This window comes from Acanthochromis polyacanthus, chromosome 22 (genome assembly GCF_021347895.1).
Source record: "Acanthochromis polyacanthus isolate Apoly-LR-REF ecotype Palm Island chromosome 22, KAUST_Apoly_ChrSc, whole genome shotgun sequence".
In the NCBI taxonomy this organism is placed as follows: domain Eukaryota; kingdom Metazoa; phylum Chordata; class Actinopteri; family Pomacentridae; genus Acanthochromis; species Acanthochromis polyacanthus.
In genome coordinates, this window is record NC_067134.1 from 20,492,621 (window position 1) to 20,515,966 (window position 23,346).

General features: G+C 41.2%; 1 protein-coding gene across 1 annotated transcript in view; it reads left to right on the forward strand.

Moving 5' to 3' along the window:
* Positions 1 to 11,323, forward strand: part of zeb2b (zinc finger E-box binding homeobox 2b) — a 105,086-nt gene extending 93,763 nt beyond the window's left edge. The window contains 5 exon segments of the mRNA XM_022189315.2: positions 1,620 to 1,728; positions 2,700 to 4,448; positions 4,451 to 4,710; positions 7,316 to 7,418; positions 9,139 to 11,323. Of these exon segments, the coding sequence (XP_022045007.2) occupies positions 1,620 to 1,728; positions 2,700 to 4,448; positions 4,451 to 4,710; positions 7,316 to 7,418; positions 9,139 to 9,710 (2,793 nt within the window). The 3' untranslated portion in view covers positions 9,711 to 11,323.
* The last annotated feature ends 12,023 nt before the right edge of the window (positions 11,324 to 23,346 follow it).

A 23,346-nucleotide genomic window follows, 5' to 3' on the forward strand; every position in this document is an offset into this window, starting at 1 on the left:
GTGGCTGATTTGATCAGATGTCAGCAGCCAGCACTTTCACCTGATCTACCAGCTGGGTGTAAACGTGAGCAGATGGGCCGGCCGACTGAGCCGCCGTCCCAATCCTCGTATTACAATGCTGGTGCTGCTCCCCTCCGGAGTCCAGTCAATGGCCGGCGGCTCCTATTCACTCCTTCTTCTTGTCACCTCCATTTGTAAACGAGCTGGATTGTTTAAATCCTGCACACGAGGCGACGTCTTGCTTCTCGAGGTGGAGTCGGGTAGTCTGCTTAAAATATATAATTGACAACAAACCGAGACGCCGTCAGATTAACATAAAGAATAAGGTCCTGATAGGTAAACATGTGCCGAGCTGTTCTGTCTCGTATGTTTACAAGCGTTAATACTCCTCCTCCTCTTAACCAATTAGCTGAAATATGACTAATTAGAGGTTATACATATGCAAACATCCAGTCCAATCCAGTCGGGTCTCCGCCCACCAGCAGCAGACAACCAGCCGTGAAGGAGAGCATTTCGCCGGTGCCATTCACAATTAGGAGCCGCGCAGCAATTGTGTCTTATTAGCAGCGGTGGCAAAGACTAAACTTTACCGGGCAGGGATCCTCAGGGGGGAGGTAAGGGGAAGGTGGTGGGGGAGACGGAGGAGGCAGCGAAGCAGCTGTTGCTGTTTGTTTATGCAACTCAGCAACATACGAGCGGTGGGGTCCCTCTCCGGCGCTTGGCGGGGGCCTCCACTCTCCCCGCTTGATCTTTGAAGGTTGGGGCTGTTTGAACAATTCCTCCCAGTCCTCCCAGTGTCCTGCGCGCCACCATCTGTCTCCCCAGGAATGTGGGTAGAGTCAGCACACACCCCAGCATTTGTCAAGGCTGAACTGGGAGGAGGGAGTCGCTGCGCCTTTTTCCCCCCAGCGAGCTCGCAGAAAATGTTTTTTCTTAATTCACCAACATCCCCACCTCCCACTTGGAATTAATTGTTCTGCGAGTGACGAGCCAGGTCCACACACCCGGCGCTGGAAACCATTATTCCGACTTTTACAGAGAATGTTTGAATTGCAAATCTGAAACCAGTGTTTACCTTCTGAGCAGCAAATCAAGGTCAGCTCCGACGATTGTTATTAAAGAGACATTTGCGGTTTTTAGAAACAGAACTAATTACTGTAACAGTGTGATCCAGACGGTGTGGATCCAGGTATGCAGGGCGGAGGAGCTCACAGATGATTGTGAATACATTTTGGACTGATTAGGCCCAAATTAATGAAAAGTAGATCAGATCGGCGGTTCTAATGAAGGGGAAACGCTCTAATAAAAAGACTCTTTTCATTTATTCTATTTTCTGGGCTGCCAAATTCTAAAGGCAGCCCTCCTTTGGCTGAGGAGCCAGGAAATTAAAGGTATGTGATTCTCTCTGTTATCACTGCCGCTGCTTGTAGTTGCTCGACGGAGGTGGGAGCAGAAAGCCAAGATGCTTCGTTGGCGACAGGAGCCATTTGGCTTGTTGCTTGTTGTCATGCCGACCAATTGTGATTATTTACTGAACTCTCACCCCCGCGATGTTTGTGCAATTTTTTTTCTCAATGTGAATCTCTCTCTCTCTCTCTCTCTTTCTGTCTCTCTCGCAGCACCAACTGCTCAACCAAGCGGCCGGCAACCGCAAGTTCAAATGCACCGAGTGTGGCAAGGCCTTCAAATACAAGCACCATCTGAAGGAACACCTCCGGATTCATAGCGGTGAGTAGCAGGAGGAACGCTGCCCCGCTCTTTGAATATTCAGAACGGTGATTTAAGAACACTGTGAATCTCCACAAATTCCTTTTTGGTTTATTTTGGACCCTCCCTACTGGTAATGGACACTGTGTTAGAAAGCGTTCCAGTTGCCAAGTACAGTATTTACATCCAAATCTGTGAGTCACACCACAAATTTAATTTCACTTTCACAAAAGTAAATGAGGCAGAGTTTGTTTTTCCTGAGTATGTTAAGATAAACAAAAAGGATTTTAGATGAAGAAATGCAAAAACAAAACAAAAAACAAAAAAACAGGTTCTTCATATAGGGCAGGAATAATAATCCAAGCATAAATAACTTTTTACTGCACTGTAGCTGAACTTATTTATTATTATATTATTGCATTTCATTTTACTTTCATTTATTTTATTAAGCATTTTCCTGAAGCATTCTGCTGCCTGATGCAAAAACACTTTCAGTTTGTCTCTGTGTAAAAGCTGCTTTCAATTAGCTAGCTGTTGACTTTTTCCACAGAAAAATATTTACATTAGCTGTATGATGCTAATTTTTAAGCATTGCAACAGAGAAAGTTAATCGAAATAGCAGAATTTGAATAAAAACATTCCCAAGTTTGCAAAAAACATTTTACACTCGCTTGAGGTGGTTTTGACTTTTCTGAAAGAGTTACTGAGCTTCTTTCTTTTGCTGTCTTCATCCCTGGACAGCATCTAACATGGCCAATACCAGCAGACATGAAAGAGTAACAACAACTTCTAAACTAAAAACAATTCCTCTCTTAGATGAACAAGATTTTGTTTGATTCTTCTTTTTTTAAGACTGTTTTGCAGTGAGCAAGCAACTGGTTTTGTTTGTGGCAACACCGCACCATTCACATGAAAACAGGGCTTCTGTTGTTGGTAAAATGTCAGTATCGTTTATCTTTCTTACGCTTCATCTGCTATATTCTTTGTTTCAGGTGAGAAACCGTACGAGTGCCCCAACTGCAAGAAGCGTTTCTCCCACTCGGGCTCCTACAGCTCCCACATAAGCAGCAAAAAGTGCATTGGCCTGATTGCCGTCAATGGCAGGATGCGCACCAACATGAAGACGGGCTCCTCCCCCACCTCTGCCTCCGCCTCACCCACCAATACTGCCATCACCCAGCTGCGGCAGAAACTCGAGAATGGCAAGCCGCTCGGCTTGGCAGACCACAACAACCACCTGAACATCAAGACGGAGCCGCTAGACTTCAACGACTACAAGATGATGATGGCGTCTCATGGATTCGGTGCTCCTGGACCGTTCATGAACGGAGTGGGAGGGAACAGCCCACTGGGGGTCCACCACAACTCCACGGCCCAGAGCCCCTTACAGCATCTGGGGATGGCCGGGCTTGAGTCTCATCTCCTGGGCTACCCGGGTCATCTGGGGAACAATCTGAGCGAGGTGCAGAAGGTTCTCCAGATCGTGGACAACACTGTGTGCCGGCAGAAAATGGACTGCAAGCCAGAGGAGCTCTCCAAGCTCAAGGCCTACATGAAGGAGCTTGGATCCCAGGTTGAGGAGCAAAAACAGGCGCTGACATCGGCAGGGGGAGGTCAGGTTGGTCTTCCACTCGTCAATCACAACGGCGCCACCAAAAGCATCATCGACTATACGTTAGAAAAAGTGAACGAAGCCAAAGCCTGCCTCCAGAGCTTGACGACAGACTCAAAGAGACAGATTAGCAATATCAAACGAGAGAAATCCAACCACATGCTTGAAGGAGGTGTGGATGAGAAGGTGCAGGAAAACAACATGTTTACACCTTATGCTTGCCAATATTGCAAAGAAACCTTCCCCGGGCCAATACCTTTGCATCAACATGAACGCTACCTGTGTAAAATGAACGAGGAGATCAAAGCAGTGCTGCAGCCCAGTGAGAATCTAATGCCCAACAAACCAGGGATATTCATGGAGAAGAACACCCACTTACCCTCCTCCATGTTGTCTGACAAGGGACTCACTGGGCCCCTTAACCCCTACAGGGACCACATGTCTGTGTTGAAGGCATATTTCGCCATGAACATGGAGCCCAACTCGGAGGAGCTGCTCAAGATTTCCATAGCAGTTGGCCTTCCTCAGGAATTTGTCAAGGAGTGGTTTGAGCAGCGGAAGATGTACGAGTACGGCACTACCAGAACCCCACCACTAGAGCACAGGAACAACGCGGATATGGTTGTCGGAACAAATAACCACCACACTCCACCAAAAGACTCTTTGGCAGCTAGGTCACCTGTGTCTCTACTCAAACCTACTGACCGCATCACATCCCCCTCCATAGCAGAGCTTCATAACAACGTTAACAACTGTGACAACTCGCTGAGACATTTGAAAAACCACCAGTTCAGCGGCAACACCAAACACGCAGGTGAAAAGTTGGACCACTCCCGCAGCAACACCCCCTCCCCACTAAATCTGTCCTCCACATCTTCCAAAAACTCTCACAGCAGCTCCTACACTCCAAACAGCTTGACTTCAGAAGACCTGCAGGCTGAGCCGCTGGACCTGTCTCTGCCGAGACTCATGAAGGAACCCAAGCATGCACTGACTGTCAAAAGCAGACTTAAAGTCAACAGCATTACCATTGACCATAACAGCATCCCTTCTCCCCGAGAGCACTTCGAAGAGCCTTTGAACTTGGTCTATCTCAAGAAGGATTTCTCAGGCTCGACCAACAATGGAAACCTAGAAAAAGCACTAGCCCCATCTTCGGCATTAACCCCTTTGCTGCCAAACCCCTTTACACGTCACTTCCACCTCAGAGCGCTTTCCCACCTGCCACATTCATGCCCCCGATGCAGGCCAGCATACCAGGTCTTAGGCCCTACCCGGGCATGGATCAAATGGGCTTCCTACCACACATGGCCTACACTTACGCGGCAGGGGCAGCTACCTTTGCCGAGATGCAGCAGAGGAGAAAGTACCAGCGGAAACCAGGTTTCCAGGTAAATAAGCCACCTGTGGTTTTGCAAAAGCCCCAGGCTCACTCAGATTCTCTAAAATGATCTGAACTCATTTCTGCACTAATTAAAAACGACTTGAGAATCAGCGGAGAGAAGCACTCACCTGAGGTAGACTAAACTGGCAAAGTCGATGGAGATAAACAGCAGTGGCACGAACCTGTGGTGGGAAAAAGTGAGGCGTCATTAGTGGTGTCAGGGAGGAAAAGGGGCATGATGGAGGTTCAGCTGTTTGTTCCCTTCCTAATGAGCCTCTAACAGAGGTTCATTTGCAGATTTCTGGATGTTAGTGGATGTTTTAATATTTACCCTCAAAAACATATCAAACAGCATCAGGTTCAAATGGCTGACAGGACCCATATTGGCCCCAAAATTGAATCTCAGTAATTGTTACCACTCTCCACTGCAAATTTCACCCGCTGATGTGTGTGGAATACATTACTGCTCCCGACTCTAGTCCCCTTCCAGAGCTGGCCTGAACTCACATATTTTGTTATTAAATATGGGTGAAAGGCCTTTGTAAAAATGACAAAGGTGAGCCCCGGAGCTGTGCACTTCTCTGAAATTTCCCATCGCAACTTTGCTGCATTTTAAAGAGCGCCAAAGCCAAAATGAGCTTCTACATGTGGATTAATAATGCACAGTCTCCATGTTCATTACCAGTGAATGCTGAAGGCTGTTTAACATAGAGGGAACCATTTTGATGAAAAAAAGTATTAATAATGTTTCCTATTCTAAGTTATTAAATTAGATTTTAAAAATACAGCTACAGGCGTTTAGTTCAAATTGATTGCAGAGTGATAGTGGTCCCTTCTTAAAACACAGTGCAGCGCTGTCCTCACATTATCACACACATATTCATTAAAGAAAGCTTTGGTGGCTCAATATTGGCCATTAAGGTGCACCTTCTGATTTTAATCATTATATGAGCTTGCAGTTTCAAGAATGGTTCACTGTATCTTCTCTAATGTTGTAATATTGTTCTCCATCAATTCATATTTAAGACTAATCTTCATCATAAAAGAGAATTTTAAAGGAATGTGCAGAATTAACACAAAATTAGACCACACTGAATACACCATTATGGCTGTGTTTCATAATGAGGAGCCTGTCAGTTATAGATGGGCGATATTACTCCACAGCTGAAAGTTTTATAAGAAATAAACGCCGCTATGTGCAGGGAATCAAAAATGCATGAGAACACATAGCGTTGTGTGATTGTTTGGAAGGAACGCTTCAGTGTACAGCTTTATACGGAGACAAATGCTGACACAAAAGAGCTCTTTATTAGATTTTGGCAGCTAAAAAAACAGTTTTTGAACAGTGCATGATAAGATATTTACTACTAAAGTATTTTGTGCACTTCAGAATTTACCTTCCAAACTGTGTTTTGCATTTTGGGACTCAATCAAATTAGGATGTTATCAGTTAGCACAACTTACTTAGCCACAAATAACTTTATACTAAAATGATATGAAGACATTATGTAGCTTTATAAACAAAATACAGTATTTACTGTTCACAAAAAAACAATCTAAAGAAATAGTATCTTAAATGAATAGCATATTAGCTTTTGGCTTTTTAGCTTAATCTAAAACTACAGCTCCTAAATGACACTCCTGGAACTCCAGCACTTTAAAATCACATTTGTAATAACATTATTTTTTTTAATCATTTTTATTTTTCATTTCATTTGCAGGCACATAATCATGCACATTGCATGATATAATATTTACTCTTGAAATATTTTGTGTTTTTAAGAATGTACTTTCTGTGCAGTGTTTTGCATTGTGGTGCTTTCCTAAATGAGCAGTTGTTAGGAATTAGTACATGAGCCCAGATTTATTCTTGTTCAACTTAGCTACATTAACTTCAAGTTAATATCAAAAGATTACGTGTTTTTGTCAGCAAAACACCCTAAAGCAGTCATTCTTTATGAGAAAAAAAAAAAAATTGCTTCTCAAATCATGTCAACAATAATATATAATGGTTGATTAGCTTTCTTGCTAAGCTAGCCTCAGCTAAAACTACAGATTCTAATCTATTACATTTTGTTTTCCTACGATGTTTTTGGACTTGGTTTTGTATGGTTTGCATTTTGGCCCTGCTTCAAATTATCAGTTGTTACCGGTTAGCACATGGGGACAAATGTCTTTTTGTTTCATTTTGCAACAAGTAACTTTATATTAAAGTAATATGAGGACATTGCAGCTTTCGAGATTAAACAAACTCTAAACTTTTTACTCGAAGAAATGTAAATAAATTGCATCTCAAATAACAGTAGCATGTTAGCTTTTCCACTAAGCCATCTCTCAAGCCAAAGCTGCTAAATGGATGGAATACTTTAACACATTAAATTGATATTTTCTGATTATTTTTCATAAAATGTTGTTTCTCGTGATGTTTTTGATCTTCACATCCAAGAAACCACTAAATAATGGAACATTTTAGGCGTAAATGTGACTTTGGCTATGTTAGCCTACATTGCTAATGCTTAGATTTAATAAATACACACCAAATTCATTATTGTTTGTTTTTTGTTTTCTCTCTCTCTTTTTGTTTTCTTTTGTTTTTGTTTGTGTTTTCCAAGGGGGACCTGCTCGACGGTACACCAGATTACATGTCAGGGCTGGACGACATGACAGACCCCGACTCCTGTCTGTCGCGGAAGAAGATTAAGAAGACCGAAAGTGGTATGTACGCGTGTGACTTGTGCGACAAAACATTCCAGAAGAGCAGTTCCCTTCTAAGACACAAATATGAACACACAGGTATATACTGTTCTAGACCCTTATTTTAAACCCCATGCTTTTTTTTTTATGTTTTAAATGTTTGTGTTGCCAAATCCTATCAGTATGAATATATATATTTTGTTTCCCCTTTTTTCCTTCTTCTTTCCTTCTCTGTTTTACCCTTAACTTGCTTCTTCATTGACAGGGTTGCCAGCGAATTTCAAACTTTTTTGATGTGTTTAAAAGCTTTGTGTGTTCTTTTGTACAAGTATTTTGTAATTAAAGCAGGTAGGCAGGACAAGGGAGAGATGATTGTGCTCTTTATTTTGCAATCATATCCTTTGCTGCATTAACCATTTTTGCTATCTTAAAAGACACACATCAATTCACCTAGATATATAAAGCCAGAAAAAAAGGCCCCTAATGCCTTTATCGGCCCCATTATTGGCGATAGATCACATCAGCGGAGTAGCGCTCAGAAGCTTCACAGCGCTGATAACAAGTCTTTCATTATAGTTATTATACAGAGATCCTCTTTCACTAGGTTGCATCATTTATTTTATCCACTATCTGTAGCGGAGCACTCGGTGCTTTATGCAGCCGTCGTGTTATCTGGTCGGACATAAAAGGGAGGGAGGGCGCACCGTTAGAACAGTGAACTCTTTTTAAAAAAAAAAATCTCCACAACGGACACAGCGCTTTCATGTTTGTGTCGCCGTGTGTTGTTTTTAGCAATGGTACGCGGCTCAGAACTGAAGTAGCCAGATGTTGGAGCAGAAGTGCAGCTTGAAAGCCTGCTGGCTGCAGTGTCAGAGGGGGGAGTCATGTGATTTGTGCGAGGCAGGCGGCCATATTTCCACACGTGGTGAGCAGCAGCAATGTCTGAAAGCCAAAATTAGATGTTTGAAGACTTCTTAGTAGTGGTGGCTTGTAAAAAGAATGCAGGTAACTTAAGGTCTGAGAAGAAATCCCGAGTGAAGTTTTGGAACAAAAAAAAGAGAAACTCCAGCCGTGCGGCCACATTACAAGCCATAGGACATTTTTTCAACCAGACAGTTTATGGCCCTGTGTCATAAAACTATCTCACCCTGCCCTTGTGGCCAGCTTGGGTTTCTCATTTTTGCCTTGGCATCCGAAGCGTCCCGTCACATTGGGTAGACACAGGAGCCCCAGCCCAAAAAGCTAACGGAGCCCCAGCCGCCATGAACTCGAATCGCGTCGGGAGATAAGCAGGGCAACCCCTCGGAGCTTCCCCTCCTCTCCCCCACCCTCCGGCCTCATCTCAGATTTGTTTACCCCTTTGTCGCGCCTTCTCTGTTTGTTTGCTTTGCCGTAGTTTATTTATGTTGCATTCATCAGCGTGGCACGCAGGCCCAAAATAAGTAGTTGTGGTTGAGTTTCTCCATGCTTTAACCACGGGAGGGAATTTCCATAATGTAGGCCCACAAATGCGAGCACACTTTCTCATCGCGCTCGCAATTTGAATAAACAAATAGGCCTTAAGTCGTAAGTCAAAGTTGGATTTAATGCTCCGTGATGTCATTTTTACTCCATGCCATCCAGTTTTTCCTCAACGTTTTTTGCTTTCTCTATCTGACTTGTGTGATTTGTTGTAGCTGCAGGACGTTTGCGAGGCCCGACACTCACGTTCCGCCCGCTCTGTGTTTTTGTGTCTCCACAGGCAAGAGGCCGCACCAGTGCCAGATCTGCAAGAAGGCCTTCAAACACAAACACCATCTCATTGAGCACTCCAGGCTGCACTCGGGGGAGAAACCCTACCAGTGCGACAAGTGTGGGAAGAGGTTCTCCCACTCAGGCTCCTACTCGCAGCACATGAACCACCGTTACTCCTACTGCAAGCGGGAGGCGGAGGAGCGGGAGGCGGCCGAGAGGGAGGCCCGCGAGAAGGGCCACCTGGAGCCCACTGAGCTGCTCATGAGCCGGGCGTACTTGCAGGGCATGACTCCTCAGGGCTACCCAGAGCTGGCGGAGCGCGAGGCCATCCTGAGGCACGACGCCGTGAACGGAGGGATCAGAGAGGGACGGAAGGAAGTGGATGGAACGTACGCAAAGATTGGACGGAGGGACGACGAGTTCGAGGAGGAGGAGGAGGAGAGCAAAAGCATGGACACGGACCCGGACACGTTGAGGGACGAGGAGGAGAACGGAGAGCACTCGATGGACGATAGCTCGCTGGACGGCAAAACGGAAACCAAATCGGATCACGAGGACGCGATGGAGGATGGCATGTAATCAGTGGCGACATTTTTCAGAAGCTTCCCATCTAAAAAAAAAAATTCTTTTTTTTAAAAAAAAATTCTCTTTTTCTCTTTCGGTTCAGTATTCTTACCTGCTCGGTTTAAAACGCCGTGTTTTAAGCTGTACGTGCACGTGCCTGAAGCTTCCGGGAAGCTTTTCTTTGACAAGACTCCTCGGGTGGGAAGTAGGGGGAACGATGTCTGCCGAACAAGACACGGACTCGAAAAATCAATCCAGAGGAGGTGTTGAGGGAAGGGAGGCATGGGTTTGTGAAATAAGCTGCATTATGCAAACCGAACAATGAATAAATGAATACATTTCAAAAAATGTACAGTACTAAGGCCTAAAAATATGTGTGGTGCTAACCTCCTCAAATAAACCCCCTGTGTTCCATAGTATTTATAGCACAACTAGTGACTTGTACAAATTGCACTCCGCTTCTATAATCATGAACAAAAATAATAAAAAGTATTGCCTATGTATATATTTATACAGTGTTGGAAAAAGAGCAGTAGTATCTGCACTACAGTCCTTCGATATTACCTTTGTTATCACCTACCTACCTACCTACAGTGTCGTCTTTAGTTTCGCCACAAACATCTCCAGCCACACTGTTTTAGGCCTCTTGAATCAAATGAAGGAATTCAAACAAGACTTTGTGAAGGAGCTTTTTTTTTTTCTTTTTGATTTTTTTTCTTAAGAGGAGAAGAAGTTTTAAAGAGACCTTCATTTTAAGGGAAAATACAGTTTATGGACAGATGGGGGACAAAAAAAAAAGAAAAAAATGAAGGACGAAGCCTTTGTAAGGTGTTTTTTGATAAGAAAAAAGAAGCCTTATATGCAAACCTTTTAACCTGTGTGTTTTCTGCAAGTGCCACCCTCGTATTGTGTAAAAGGAAGGTTACTTTTTTTCACCAGCTTCAGTATTATGAAATGGTTCACCGTTGTTCTTTGAAGCACCCGTGTCAGTATTAAGACTTATAGGCAGCAGTTCCTTAGTTTACATTATGTTGTGCAATGTTTTCTCAGTTCTTTTCTTTAAACTTTGTCAGTATTACACCAAACCATTTTTTTTGAAAACAACAAAAATTGCATTCATTTATTTGTAGGTTGAAAAAAAACATTATTTATGTGGCCCATTTTATATTTCCTAATTTTATTTATTTCATACTGTTGTGTACAGTACTATAGTTCTTCAATATATAGATATATTTTAGTAAAAAGGAACATGGTGTCGATCATAGGGGCAAATTTTACGTAAAGAGAGCATTTATTGTGTTTTGAAACATTGTGAAATGCGAAGTTTAATCTTATTTTATTTTATTTCCTTTTATTTTCCAGTTACTGGAAAATTCCAAATTTGGGAACTTTTATACAATTGTGAAAACACTGTATTTTCGACTGAAAAATTCCACTTTCTTCATCTTTGTTTCTTTTTTTAAGCTAAAAAAATGAAGAGGGACTGTTAAATACTATGTATGATATCATGACTGAAGAAGAATCTTTCCTGAAATGTCTTTGTAAAAGTATTATTGAATTCTTAATTTGTAATTTCTCTTGAAAATGACCCTGCTCGAATAAAAGTAGCCAAATTACAGAGTACCAAACCGTCAGCGCTTCATGTTTATTCACTCTCTGCTTGGCTCACGTCACTTTAAATTCCCTCCAAAGTGAGAACAATCTTCCTCCTCGTATCCAGTTCAGACACAAACCGCTGCTTCTCATTATTATGTTAATTACATACAGTTTCAATTCACATTTTCAAATGGATCAAAGTGAAGTGACCTCAGCCTTGCTGCTTGTTACGACTCCTTTAGATGATAAAATGAAGGAAAAGTGAACTTATAGTCCACATTTTTTTATACCTGGATTTGTCTAATGTCAACAAGTATCTACAGAATATAGCCTGCACCATGAATGCTATGTAATAATCCACTGAAAGTAACACTTGTTGAGCCTTTTTAACTCAACTAGTCACTGTATGCGCAAACTCTTCATGAAAAAAAACAGCCTTTAAACACAGGCTAACAACATGTCGCTTTATTTTGAAGGGATTATGGTATTTATGAAGCCAAATATTAGAATTCAGATCATTTTAAAGTGTCTGCACTCCTGTGTAGAGGTACTTTCTCACAGTTTTGCATTATTTTTAGGTTAAATATCAGCTCAAATGCTCAGTAGAACTTAATCTCTTCCACAATCAGACTCATTTGTGAAGCTAAGAATTAAATTATAAGGGCTGTTATTTTAAACTGAATATCTTTGGTGTTGAGACAAAACAAGACATTTAAAGGCCCCATTGTGGATGCTTTGTTTATCACTGTTCTTGATGAAATATCAGTTCAAATGCTCAGTACACCTTCATTTCTCCAGCTTCTCAGTTTCTTATGAAGCCAAAACCTCAAATATAATAGAATAAACGTCTTTGGTGTCTTTACTCTTTCAAACATTCGAAGGCCACATCTTGGGTTTATTAAGAGGTATGTTTTCTGGCATTTATTTGGCTAAATACAAGCTCAAATAGTCTGCAGAACTTCAATTCTGCAGCTCATGATTTACAAAGTTGAAATACCAAATATGATGTAAAGTGAACAACTTTGGTGTCTACACTCTTGGTCAGACAAAACAAAAGGCATCATCTTTGACATTATATGATACATTTTTCCTCTTTCTGACATTTTTCAGAGAGAAGCTTCTGCTTCTGATTAACTACATCAAACATATTAAAAAGCCAAATGTGATGATTTATATCATTTTAAAGTAAACATCTTTGATGTGGAAACAAAACAAGGTATTTGAAGGCCTCATTTGTATCTCTAAGATGCTTTTTCATAGTTGTCTTGCATTTTTTTTGTGCTAAAAATCTGTTCAGATCGTCACTCGAACTTCATTTCTCCATCTTCAAATTCCCCAAATCTGATTCTGAACCCTTGCTCGGCCCTGACAGGTGGACTCCAGCGGAGGAGTCCTCTCCAGCGAAGGAGACGCTCGACTCCATTAGCTGCTCGCTCCGCGTTATGCAGATTAAAAGCAACATCAAAAGGGCCGAGATGAAAGCGCCAAAGGTTGAGCGATGCCAAACATCAGAACACGCTTTGCATATTCCGATTTTGCCATCGATCGGCACGCCATCGGATCATTCGTGGACCATCTCGCAGATAAAAGAGGGGGTCTTAAATGATTAGCTGATGAATTTGATAATGTGCTGTGAACCGCCCGGACAATTACACATGCGAAAAATGAAGACGGGCAAAAAGGGGGGAATCCTCCAGAGTGCACCGCTATCATTAAGAGAGAAATTTCAACCTTTTTCCTCCTGCTTTTTTTTTTTTTTTTGCATTTTACATCTATTAGACTTGCATACAAGCCGAAAGAATTCGTTCCGACTTCACAGGCAACTTATGGGAAGGTCAAAGGTCGATGTGGATGTGATGAAACATTCCTGCAATGCTGAAGTCAGAGAGAGAATCAGGGAAACTTCTGCAGAGAGAAAAGGTGTTAAAAAACAGAGATTTCAGCTTCTCTCCTGCCATCTAGTTGGTTGTAGTTACTGTTGTCTGTATGAATTCCAGTTGTCACGCTTGAATATTGGCTGATACTGATGTTAATCCAGTCTGCTCGTACATTTACTGATCAATACTGCCTCAGACTATTAGCCCTCAGCCCGGAGGAGCACAGCTTTTAATTGCAATCAAGCTGCATAATGGCCAAATGGATTGATTTTTGTGTGCATGTGCGCTTAATTTTATTTTTATAGAAATATGTCTTGACTGAAATTGCTCCTAGTAAAATTTTAAACTGCAGCCAGCACACAGAAACGAACTGCAGATGCTTGAACTTTCTCTAGATTTTAGTGGAAATGTGTTAACAGTTAATCCCATGTTTGTACGATTTCATGTCTTTAGGTAAAGATCAGTGCAAAAAATTGCAATTTAGATGTTGTAACACATCAAAAATTAGATCTTTGCAGCAGCATATATTCATTTTCAAACATTTTAAACCTATTTTCCTGTGTTAAAATGCTCATATATGGAGCTGTTTTTGAAAATTGGCCTTTAAGCTTGAAAGAAAAATGCATCTAAATATGGATTAAGAACAGGCAAAGACAAAAAGATGACAGTATTTTATGAATTTTAAACCAAAAATGTTAAAGACATCATTTGAAGATTTTGATTGAATTAAGACTTCATTTTAGTAAGATGATATGAAACCTTATTGATCCTGAAGGAAATTCTTACATGATGTAACATAAGAAAGAAGACAAAAAAACACTTTGTTGCAGCAATTTTAATAACAACAGCAGCCTCAGATGCTCAGTTTTTGAACTTTATAGTCTTTATTTTAGTGAAATATGTGCACCATTTGTTTGATTTCATGCCTTCAGACAGAGAATGGTTCAAAAATTGCAATTTAGAGATTAAAAAACTCAGAAATGTAATTATTACATGTACAAATATTCACTTTACAACATTCTAAACCTGATTCGAGCTCTTTCCGGTGTTAAAACACACAAACTGTAGACCTGTTTGGCCACTGTGCTTGTTCGCCGGTGCTGTGATTTTGATCTGCACTGATGTAAAACGGTGTTGGGAGTGTTGCCCGGCTCATAGAACATTTAAAAGGGAGGAAAAACAACAACACGAGCGTGTAGTAGTAATTCATACGAGTGTCATGCAGCCATATGCCTGGGCCAGATTGGTGGTGTATTTTGGACAGCTGAGCTCTGATGATTCACTGCTGGGCCTTGTATAGACCAAAGCTAAGTGTACATTTTGCCTCAGGCTACTCTGCTGCCTCCACAGATACACTTAGTAGTAAAATCGACTCGTTTTGCATTGAGAACACTGGTGTGTCTTGTTTTATTCATCTTCATCTGCGCTCCTTTACCTGCACCGCTCATCCTCCCACAGACAAAAAGGTCATGTGTGGTTAAAAAAGAAAAAAAAAATGTTTTCGCTTGTCAAGTCAGCTTCATTTACACACTCTCGGTTTTTAAAAACACAAAAGTAAATGTGTTTCAGGGGTTAGAGTATGGAAAATAAGGGAAGGAGCTGCAAAATGAAGACGTAAGGGGAAAAAGATCACGCTTTAATGCACAAAATAAGAGTGATAGAGCATGACAGAACATGTCGGAGGCCAGTGAATGAAAATAGGTTTGAGGTTTGGTCGAGGATCCGAGGAGTATTTTTTCCATGTTGAAGTCAGTCTGCTGGAGAACACATCAGCCCCCGAAATCCAAAAAAGAAAGAAGTAAATGACTCAGTGGTAGTTGTGCATCTGATGAATGGAAGAGGTTGCTCATGAGAGGAGGAATCCAATCAATGAAACACAGCCTACATGTACACACAATGAAGTCACATTTTCTGTTTTCCTGAAAATTTGCTGGAAGAATCCCAAACTATCAAAATAACACTTGCTACCATCCTAAATTCAAGCTATAAACTGTGCAAACTTGCTGCCATCTAGACCTTATACCATATTATGTGCTTATTTATTGGGATCCCAATGAGTTTGAGCATTATTCATGATTATATGCAGTTGAAAGACTTATTTTTTGACATTTTTTGTGTACTCCAGGAGGATTCAAGCAGTAAAACACCAAATACTATTAATGATTACATTGACATATGTCAAAATGGGTCTTTTTCTGCGGGGTTTTCAGTCTTCTTCATGTTTTATCCCTATTTATTTTTTGCTCAGCTGCCACAGAAATACATAAGACAAATGTAAATCAAATAAATTAAACTAATGCCAATGTCCACACTGAACCTGGACTCACTGTGATATAAATATTGAACATGAACAAAGTTGGATGATCTGCCTTGAAGCACATTTTGCATTAATTTTAAAGTTAAATACCTTCTAACTGGTGGATTTATAAGGTTAAAATGCCCACACTGCCGGCATAGACTGTGTGCATGGTGCCTTTTGACACTGCAGCGTGATTTACACGCCCTCGCTGCTGTTTGGCTGACCACTGATTGGGACACGCCCACTAATTAGTGGAAAACCGGAACTGATTGTACGATGATGCACGTGGTCAGAAACGGCAATAAACAACGTTTTTTGGGCTTCAAGAGCACAGAGGTGAGTAACAGCGTGATTATAAACGTTATTTTTTAAATTGTTTGTTTCACCAATACACCTTATTGGTGCTGTGAGGTGTTTTTTATGAATTTTGAACAGAGCCAGGTTACCTGCGTTCACCCGTTTCCGGTCTTCACTCTAAATATAGCTAAGCTAAGCTAAGTTACCTTAGCCACCGCGGTCCCTCGACCACGAAGCAAGTTCAGCACACCCGGGACATCTGTTAGCAAACATTAGACCGGTTTCCAGGCGGATGTTTCTCACAATGAGAACAAAATCTAGTTCTAAACTAATATTATGGATTTTAAAAAAGTATTATGAGCTAAAAGCAACATAAGCTGCAGACTGAATGTGTTATTTATGGTCATGCTGTCACAGGTGTGGATCTGATTTTAATTAAGACTGTAGAAGTTGCTCAGATTTAAGCGTCTTAGTACTTCAATTATACATTACAGTATTGTTCAAGTAAATTACAGTAGTAGTCTCGCTGTGCTATTTTTCAAAGTAATCCTAAAAGAAAGAAATATTTAGTGTTAAAATGATAGTTTTTGTGGTGATAAGGAGGATGACTCTCATTTTTATGGAGTAGAAGGCAGTTTTAGCCTTACTTTTTTGGCTGCACAAGTAAAGAACATTGAAAAGCATAATTAAAATTCAAAATAGATTGTAAGAGTTAATATGTAATACTTTATTATATTAGGCTGTCGTGATGCTATAAACCGCATTCATGCCAGAGTCAGGGAATATAATTGCTCAGTTTTACACACGATCGGTGATTATGAAGATACAGAAAATACAAATGTATGTCAAAAATAGCACATTTAAAAATTTTAGAGATGCCAAATCATGTTTTTCAGAGAGCTGAAGTCACCAAAGTGCATGAGCCAAAGTGCAGAGAAATAAGATGCAATTTTACAGAGCAAGTTTAAATATTTGAGGGTAAAACTAAACTTAAACAGTCAGTCAATTTGAAATCAAAAGCTTCCATCTGAATGCTACAGTTTAGGATGTATGTTATGCAGCGTGTTTGTGTCAGTGATTTTGCAAATTCGTGCCGCCGTACTTGTGTTACAGTCATACTTCGGATGCTTTGTTGCTTTTTTGAATCTGCTACTAAGTGCATATTGAACATAAGCTTCCATTTTAGAAAATATATTACGACTCGGATGTGTCAACATGGGTCAGAAAAATTACAATTCCCCAAATTTGGCTCCGGTGTCATTTTACAAATCTGTAGGTTCCAGCCTGATCATGAAGGAGCCTCTACTACATCAGAGGTGGATGACACTGGGGCATTTTTTCTGTGTGGGTTTTCCAGCTTACTCCCACAGCCAGAATACAAGAATAGTGGTTTTATTAGGGAGTCTTAATAGCTGTAGATATAAGTGTGCATGACTGCTTATTCGTGGTGGCCCTGTGTTAAACAAGTTACCTGTCCAAAGTTTCCGATGTGAGGAAATAATCTAATTGCGATTCTATTTGTGACGTTATTTTTTTAATGTCGAGCTTCAGTTTAGTTCAGGTTAAACAGATTTACAACATGTGACGGAGCCTTAAAAGTGTGACTGTCACCCAAGGAGGACACTGTGAATTTATAAACCCACTGACAGTTTAACCTCTGGGTGAGTTGTGTTGCAACCTGTTCCCTGGGAACAAATGAAGTTTTCTGAATCTGAAGGAAGTTGCTTTTGAATAGTAATACTGGACTTTAGTCAGCTGAACCATGTCCTATAGACAGATCAATGGGCTTAAATCACCCCCACATTTCAATCTGCTTAAATTAGTATCCCTTTATTTACTAACCACAAATGGCTAAATTGTGTGCTTAGGCGATTTCCTAATTGCATTGTTCAGCATTGACATTCTTAAATTTGCCCAGATTTTGAGTTCAGTGTCTGACTTGTCAACAAAAATGTTTGAGGTGAAGTGCTCTATTCTTCCCCATTGCTGAACTAGCATTGCTGCTGCTACCTGTAGCTTTTCTTGGCCTTGCTTCAGTGAGCAGGTAGAGGGATTTTCTTTGCCGATACACCTTAACATGTGTTTTCCTGGCATCTGGGTGGCTTCACTCACATCCTGCCAGTGAGAACAGCCTTTATTTATCTATTGATGCCTCGCAAAAGGTTTGGACGAGGCAGAAGTAGAGGAGACTCTCACACTTTTGACCTCATTAAATTATTTACATATCCCCATATGCCACCCGGACCATTCGCGGGGCACATGAAGGACGGGCCCGGGCAAAGACGAGAGAGAGAGAGCGAGCACTCCTCGGACCTGGCACCGGGCGAGAGAAAGTTCAATGACATGCAGGGAGGAAAAGCGCAAGTGACCAGCAGGGATTAGCCAATCAGAGCGTCAGAAGAGCAGCCAGCTGTTCATTCTGGCTGCAGCGAAAAGAGCCTCGGAGCAGGTGGTGCAGCCCGGTGCCAGCGGTGCTACAGAGGAGGGAAAAAAAGGAGGGGAAGAAGAAGAAGATGATGATAAAAGAAACTCAGCCTCGCCTAATGCGGGGATGTTACTGCATTACTTTTGGACTCTGTGTCCTCTTTGTTTTTCTTGTTTTCCTCCTCCTGCCTGGCACTTTTTCCTTTGCCTGCCGTTATGCATAAATATTCCAGAGACACAAGGATATCTTTCTTTTTTCCCCCGAAAATGAGCAGTCTTTTTGCAAAAGCAGCTCGGTCTTTATTTATGGACCATTTTGCCAAACAGGTCCAAAATGCCTCATGTAGTAGCAGCAAAAAACACAATTAACTCAAGGTAGGAAAGGTAAAAGTGAGCCAGGAATCACACAGAGAAGGTCAAACATAAAACGCAAGGCCGCTACCTAAAAGGTAATTATTAAGATTATATTAAAATGAGTTTAAGAGCGCAAATGCTCATTTTTAAAGTTAGTTTGTGAAGACACATTTCTGTTGGAGCCTCAGTTTCCTACATTTCCCAGAATGCCAAGATACCAGTATTGCACAGAAATCAGCAACTTTTTTATTTTATTTATTTACCTATTTAGGATGTATATTGACAATATTTTGCATTTGAAATGGTAGTGTTAATGAGTGTCATTGTGCACCATCAACAAAAATGCAAATAACTGAAGGTAGGAAAGGTTAAAATGAATTAGGAAGCACAGGACAAGGTCAAATGTAAAAAAACAGCAACAAAAAAACGGTCGCTACATAGTAGGTAGACATTAAAATGAGTTTAAATGCTCAATTTTCAGGTCAGTTTCTGATGCTTCAGAAGTCTCAGTGAATTCTTTCCTACCTTTTCCAGAATGCTGAGATCCTTTGAGTCCTACACAGAAATCATGAACTTTAAAATATATTTATGATGCATATTTAGGACATATTATGAAGCTGAGGTGACAGTGTGAGTCTGAGGGGACAGAGTGCCATCGCTGCCTCTCCCAGTGAATGCAGCAGCTGCAGAGCGTCACAAAGACAACAATGCTGCGACGGTCGGAGGGGGTTCGGTGCACCGTGGCGATGTTGGACAGCTCTGCCAGGACCCCCGCGTGGAATTTTATTAATTTGCATTTATGGTTTTTATGCTGTCGCTGCCACCGAAACACCACGTTTGGCACAGTGGCAGGGCAGCGGTGAAGCCGGCCCCTGCAGAGACGTGGGACAGCTGAAAAAATCATCTCAAATAAAAGTTTATCATTCCACGGTGACACAAAACACAGCGAATATTTGTGTCATGATAGAGCACTGAAGGAGCCATTCAGGAAGCTGATGAGCCCCCTGTTGGCTGATACTTTGTCTTTACTGATTATTTAAATAAAGTTTTTTTCAAGGCACTCCAGGTCAGAGTGTCAACATGATCACCGAGAGAAACATCTGCCGACATCCTGGCAATTGGATCAAGTAGAAAACTCAATTTCTGTGAGTGTAAAAAAACAAACAAAAAAAGAAGATAAACATGTTTGTATCGTCCAGGAGAAGAGTTTTTGTGTTTCATGCCATCATTGTCAACAATTCAAGTATTTTTTAAGGAAAGAAGGTCAAATTTTGTAAGTTTTTTCTGGTTCCTTTCTCCTCTTTGACAGTAAACTGAAATTAGTTTTGTTTATTTGCCTACTTGGGTGTTGAGAAACATGCAGTTTTCACCACTTTGTGACACTTAGAGACCAACCTCAGCGATCACGGTGGATTCACACAATTTTCAGCATGAATCTGTCATTCAAAATGAATTCCATGATCTTCATTCCCCCCTTAGCTGCTTTTGCAGCATAAAACAAGGCTTAAATACCTGCTATGTTTGAATGTATCACCTGTTGAAGGCCAGGAAGCATAAAAGGGAATTGGAAACTTCAACCTTTATTTCTTGAACACCTAAACAATCAGTGATTTCCTCGACTTGTCCTCAAAGTGTGAGTTCAAATCTCTCTGAACCTTCACTCTGATTCTTTTCCTGCATGTTTGTGCGTACAGCGCTGAAGATATGCCATCTTTTGGAGAGTTTATATGCAGAAGGAGGACCTGAGTGAAGACTGAGAGCATTCAAGAGAGGCCGGCAGCAGGCACACAGAAGAACTACAACAGGTACGTGATAAAAGTGTATTTTTTTTGCAAATAGCATCTGCAACGAGGTCCCATCACAACAAAATGACTAAAATGCCTTTAAAACGACATAAAAAACAACCTCAAAGTAAAATGTAAGCTTTAAATGGTTGCTGAAGATTGTTTTATGTTCCAATAGCTGCATGAAAATGTTAAGACAGTGGTGTCAAATTCAAACTTAGATTATTTTTAATTGTAGAGACTTCAGTAGTTTAGTAACTGCAATACAAAAAAGGTTTTCCTGCATGGACACTTGAAATACTAAGGTTTTCCTGTGTTTGAGGGTAATTCTTAAACAACAAAACTGTGGATAAATAGTGTTTATCATGTGTGGTCTGTTGAATGGATGTGCATTTGTCACTCACATTGGAAAGAAAGATAGCATCTTGTTTGTGCTGTAGTGGACTTTTCTCTGTTTAAATGTTGTGTTTTGATGTAAATTTAAACACCAGTGCACAAGACACTTTAAGATTATCGTCAGAATTTGTTTTTGGGTTTGGGGAATAATCGCTTTGAGTAGTTTTTTCAAAGAAAAATTGGCACAAATCTCTGACTCTAGCTTCTTAAATTTTGAATATTTTCAAGTTTCTTTCCTCCTCAGTGGCAATAAGCTGAATGTCTTTGGGTTAGGGACAAAGCAAGACTCTGACAATTTTTAATGTTTTGGTCGAGAAAATAAGTTCATGTTTAAGAGTGCTGTTTGAGTCAGAGAAATTCTTGTTTCTAAAATGTTTTTTTGAATTATCCTAGTTGTAAAATTGTGTTTGGAACCCACATATTGGAACATGTAGCTTCAGCAGTCTGTATTTATCCACCTGTTTAAACTTGATTCCGGCATGTTTTGTGTTCTGCAAGCTTATCTTCTTCTTGTATGGAGACTGTGAGTGTATGAAATGTTGTAATTTATGCCATTTATTTGCATTAGTGGAAGAGCAGCCACTGAAATTAGCTTTTTAATGCGCTTTTTGCAAATTAGGTGAGGTAAAAACCTGAATGTACAGCTTTTACAGGAAGCAACAGTGCGTATAATCAGGGGTTTACCTACAGAGAGGAGTTCATGGTGACCCCCAAAGACTTTTTAGGCAAATTTAAAGGAAAAACTGAAGCGGCAAACTGAACTTGGATTATGTTTTTAGCAGCTTCATTAATTTGAGTGTCAGTGATTCAAGCATAATTGCCATTTTTGTTCATGAAATGGTCATAAATGACAGGAGAATGCACATTTCTGTTGAACAAGGTGACACTAGACTCATTTTCTGTGCTGTCACCCCTCCAACGGCCCAATGTGAGCAGGAATAACCCCGATAGTGCAGCTTTGATTCCATTCGTGAGTGCGTTTGGTCATTTCTCTGCTGCTTTTCAGCCTCATCTTGCATCCTTTCTGTGCTTCCAGTGCGTCGACTCCCACTCTCCTCCTGCTCAGAATCCCTCAATTAAACACACAACCGGGATGAGTTGCAGCTCGTCACGTGACGGCCAGCGATTTCCTCCGACACTCAAAGGAAATGATCTCTGTCAGTCTGTCCGTCCGTCGCTCATCCTGCCTCCCTCCCTGCCTCCTCCTCCTTTCCCTCTGAGGGATAAGTGATTATGTGTTTTGCCAATGCGTTTGTGGAAATCTTTTGATATGCACAAACACAGATTCTAATGCGCCGGCAACAGCGGCTTTTTTGGCTGACGGCTGATTAGGATGCCGGCTCATGGCTGAGTCCGCGGGGCCCCAGCTGGGTGCAGGGAACATCGCTCATTACACATTTTCTAGAGGGGGGGAGGCTAATTCACACCGCCGCGCAGCATGCCGGTGTAGGTGTAATCATATCATTCTAAATCACCGGTCAGTTACGCACCGGCAAAGCCTCGGCTCGTGCCAGAGGGCCGGCTGGAGCCTGATTAAAGCTCGGCCAAAGACAAAGTGACACGTCCTTAACCTCATCAGAGGAGACGTTAAGCAAACCATCACTTACCCGTCAAGGTGCGAGGTTCACCCCGGCGAGACCCTGAATGAATACCCAGCCTCTCCTCTCCTTTTTTTTCCCCTCTTTCCTTTTTTTGTAAATTAGAGCTTTCTTCTCGGGGTGCTGCATGCATTTTTTATGAAGGCATCATGGCCGATGGTGGATGGCTGCCTGGGCGTTCCCATCACTAATACGCCACTGTCCTCTTGATTTAATTAGACGTTGGCCCCCACTATTTTCGACAAGGAAATATCTGCCCTAATTAAGCGGTATACTTCACCAGAGAAGGAACAGACAGTGCAATTCAATGCCGGGGTTAATGTGGTCATAAAAAATCCATGATTTCTTGCCCTTTGCCCTCCTTTTTTTTTGGCATTTTTCCCTTAAATTCTCAAGCAAATGAACTTCAAATGTGTCCTTTCTCTCTGTGTGTTTTCTGTCTTCTGAACAGACCAATTATTTTTTTTTCTTTTTTTGGCTGGTTTATGATTATTCATGCTAGAGAGACTCCCAGCCATTAATGGACTTAGCACTGTTTTGTACTCTCTCGCTGGAAATAGATAATTACTCCATTGAGGAGGCGAACCTTTTGCAGTCCAACCTTCCTGTTGAAAAGGAATGAATGTAGCGTTACATGTATGTAATTTCTTAAAGGAAGCATTCCCTCTGTAGCCTGCAGGGATTAGGCCTAATGACAGAAGTTAATTATATTAAGAGTAATTTTCAAAAACAGTTCATGAACTGCAAATTATACTTAAAATTGCTCCTTAATGCTCTTAACTGTAATTAAATTGCCTAATATCTTAAGAAAATGAACATGTGGGACAGGAGTAATGGGTTAAGGGAACTTTTAGGAGTTCAGCGGCTAATGGTCCACGCATGAAATCAGTCGTGTGATGCTCAGATTGGGGTTTAAGGAGGGAATTCAAGGGCGAGCATCCCTAGAAATCAGGTGCATCGCCGTCTTTGCTTCCACGAAAGTACAAAGTCTTCGCGTGAGTAAACTTTCTACGGAAATAGACCCCT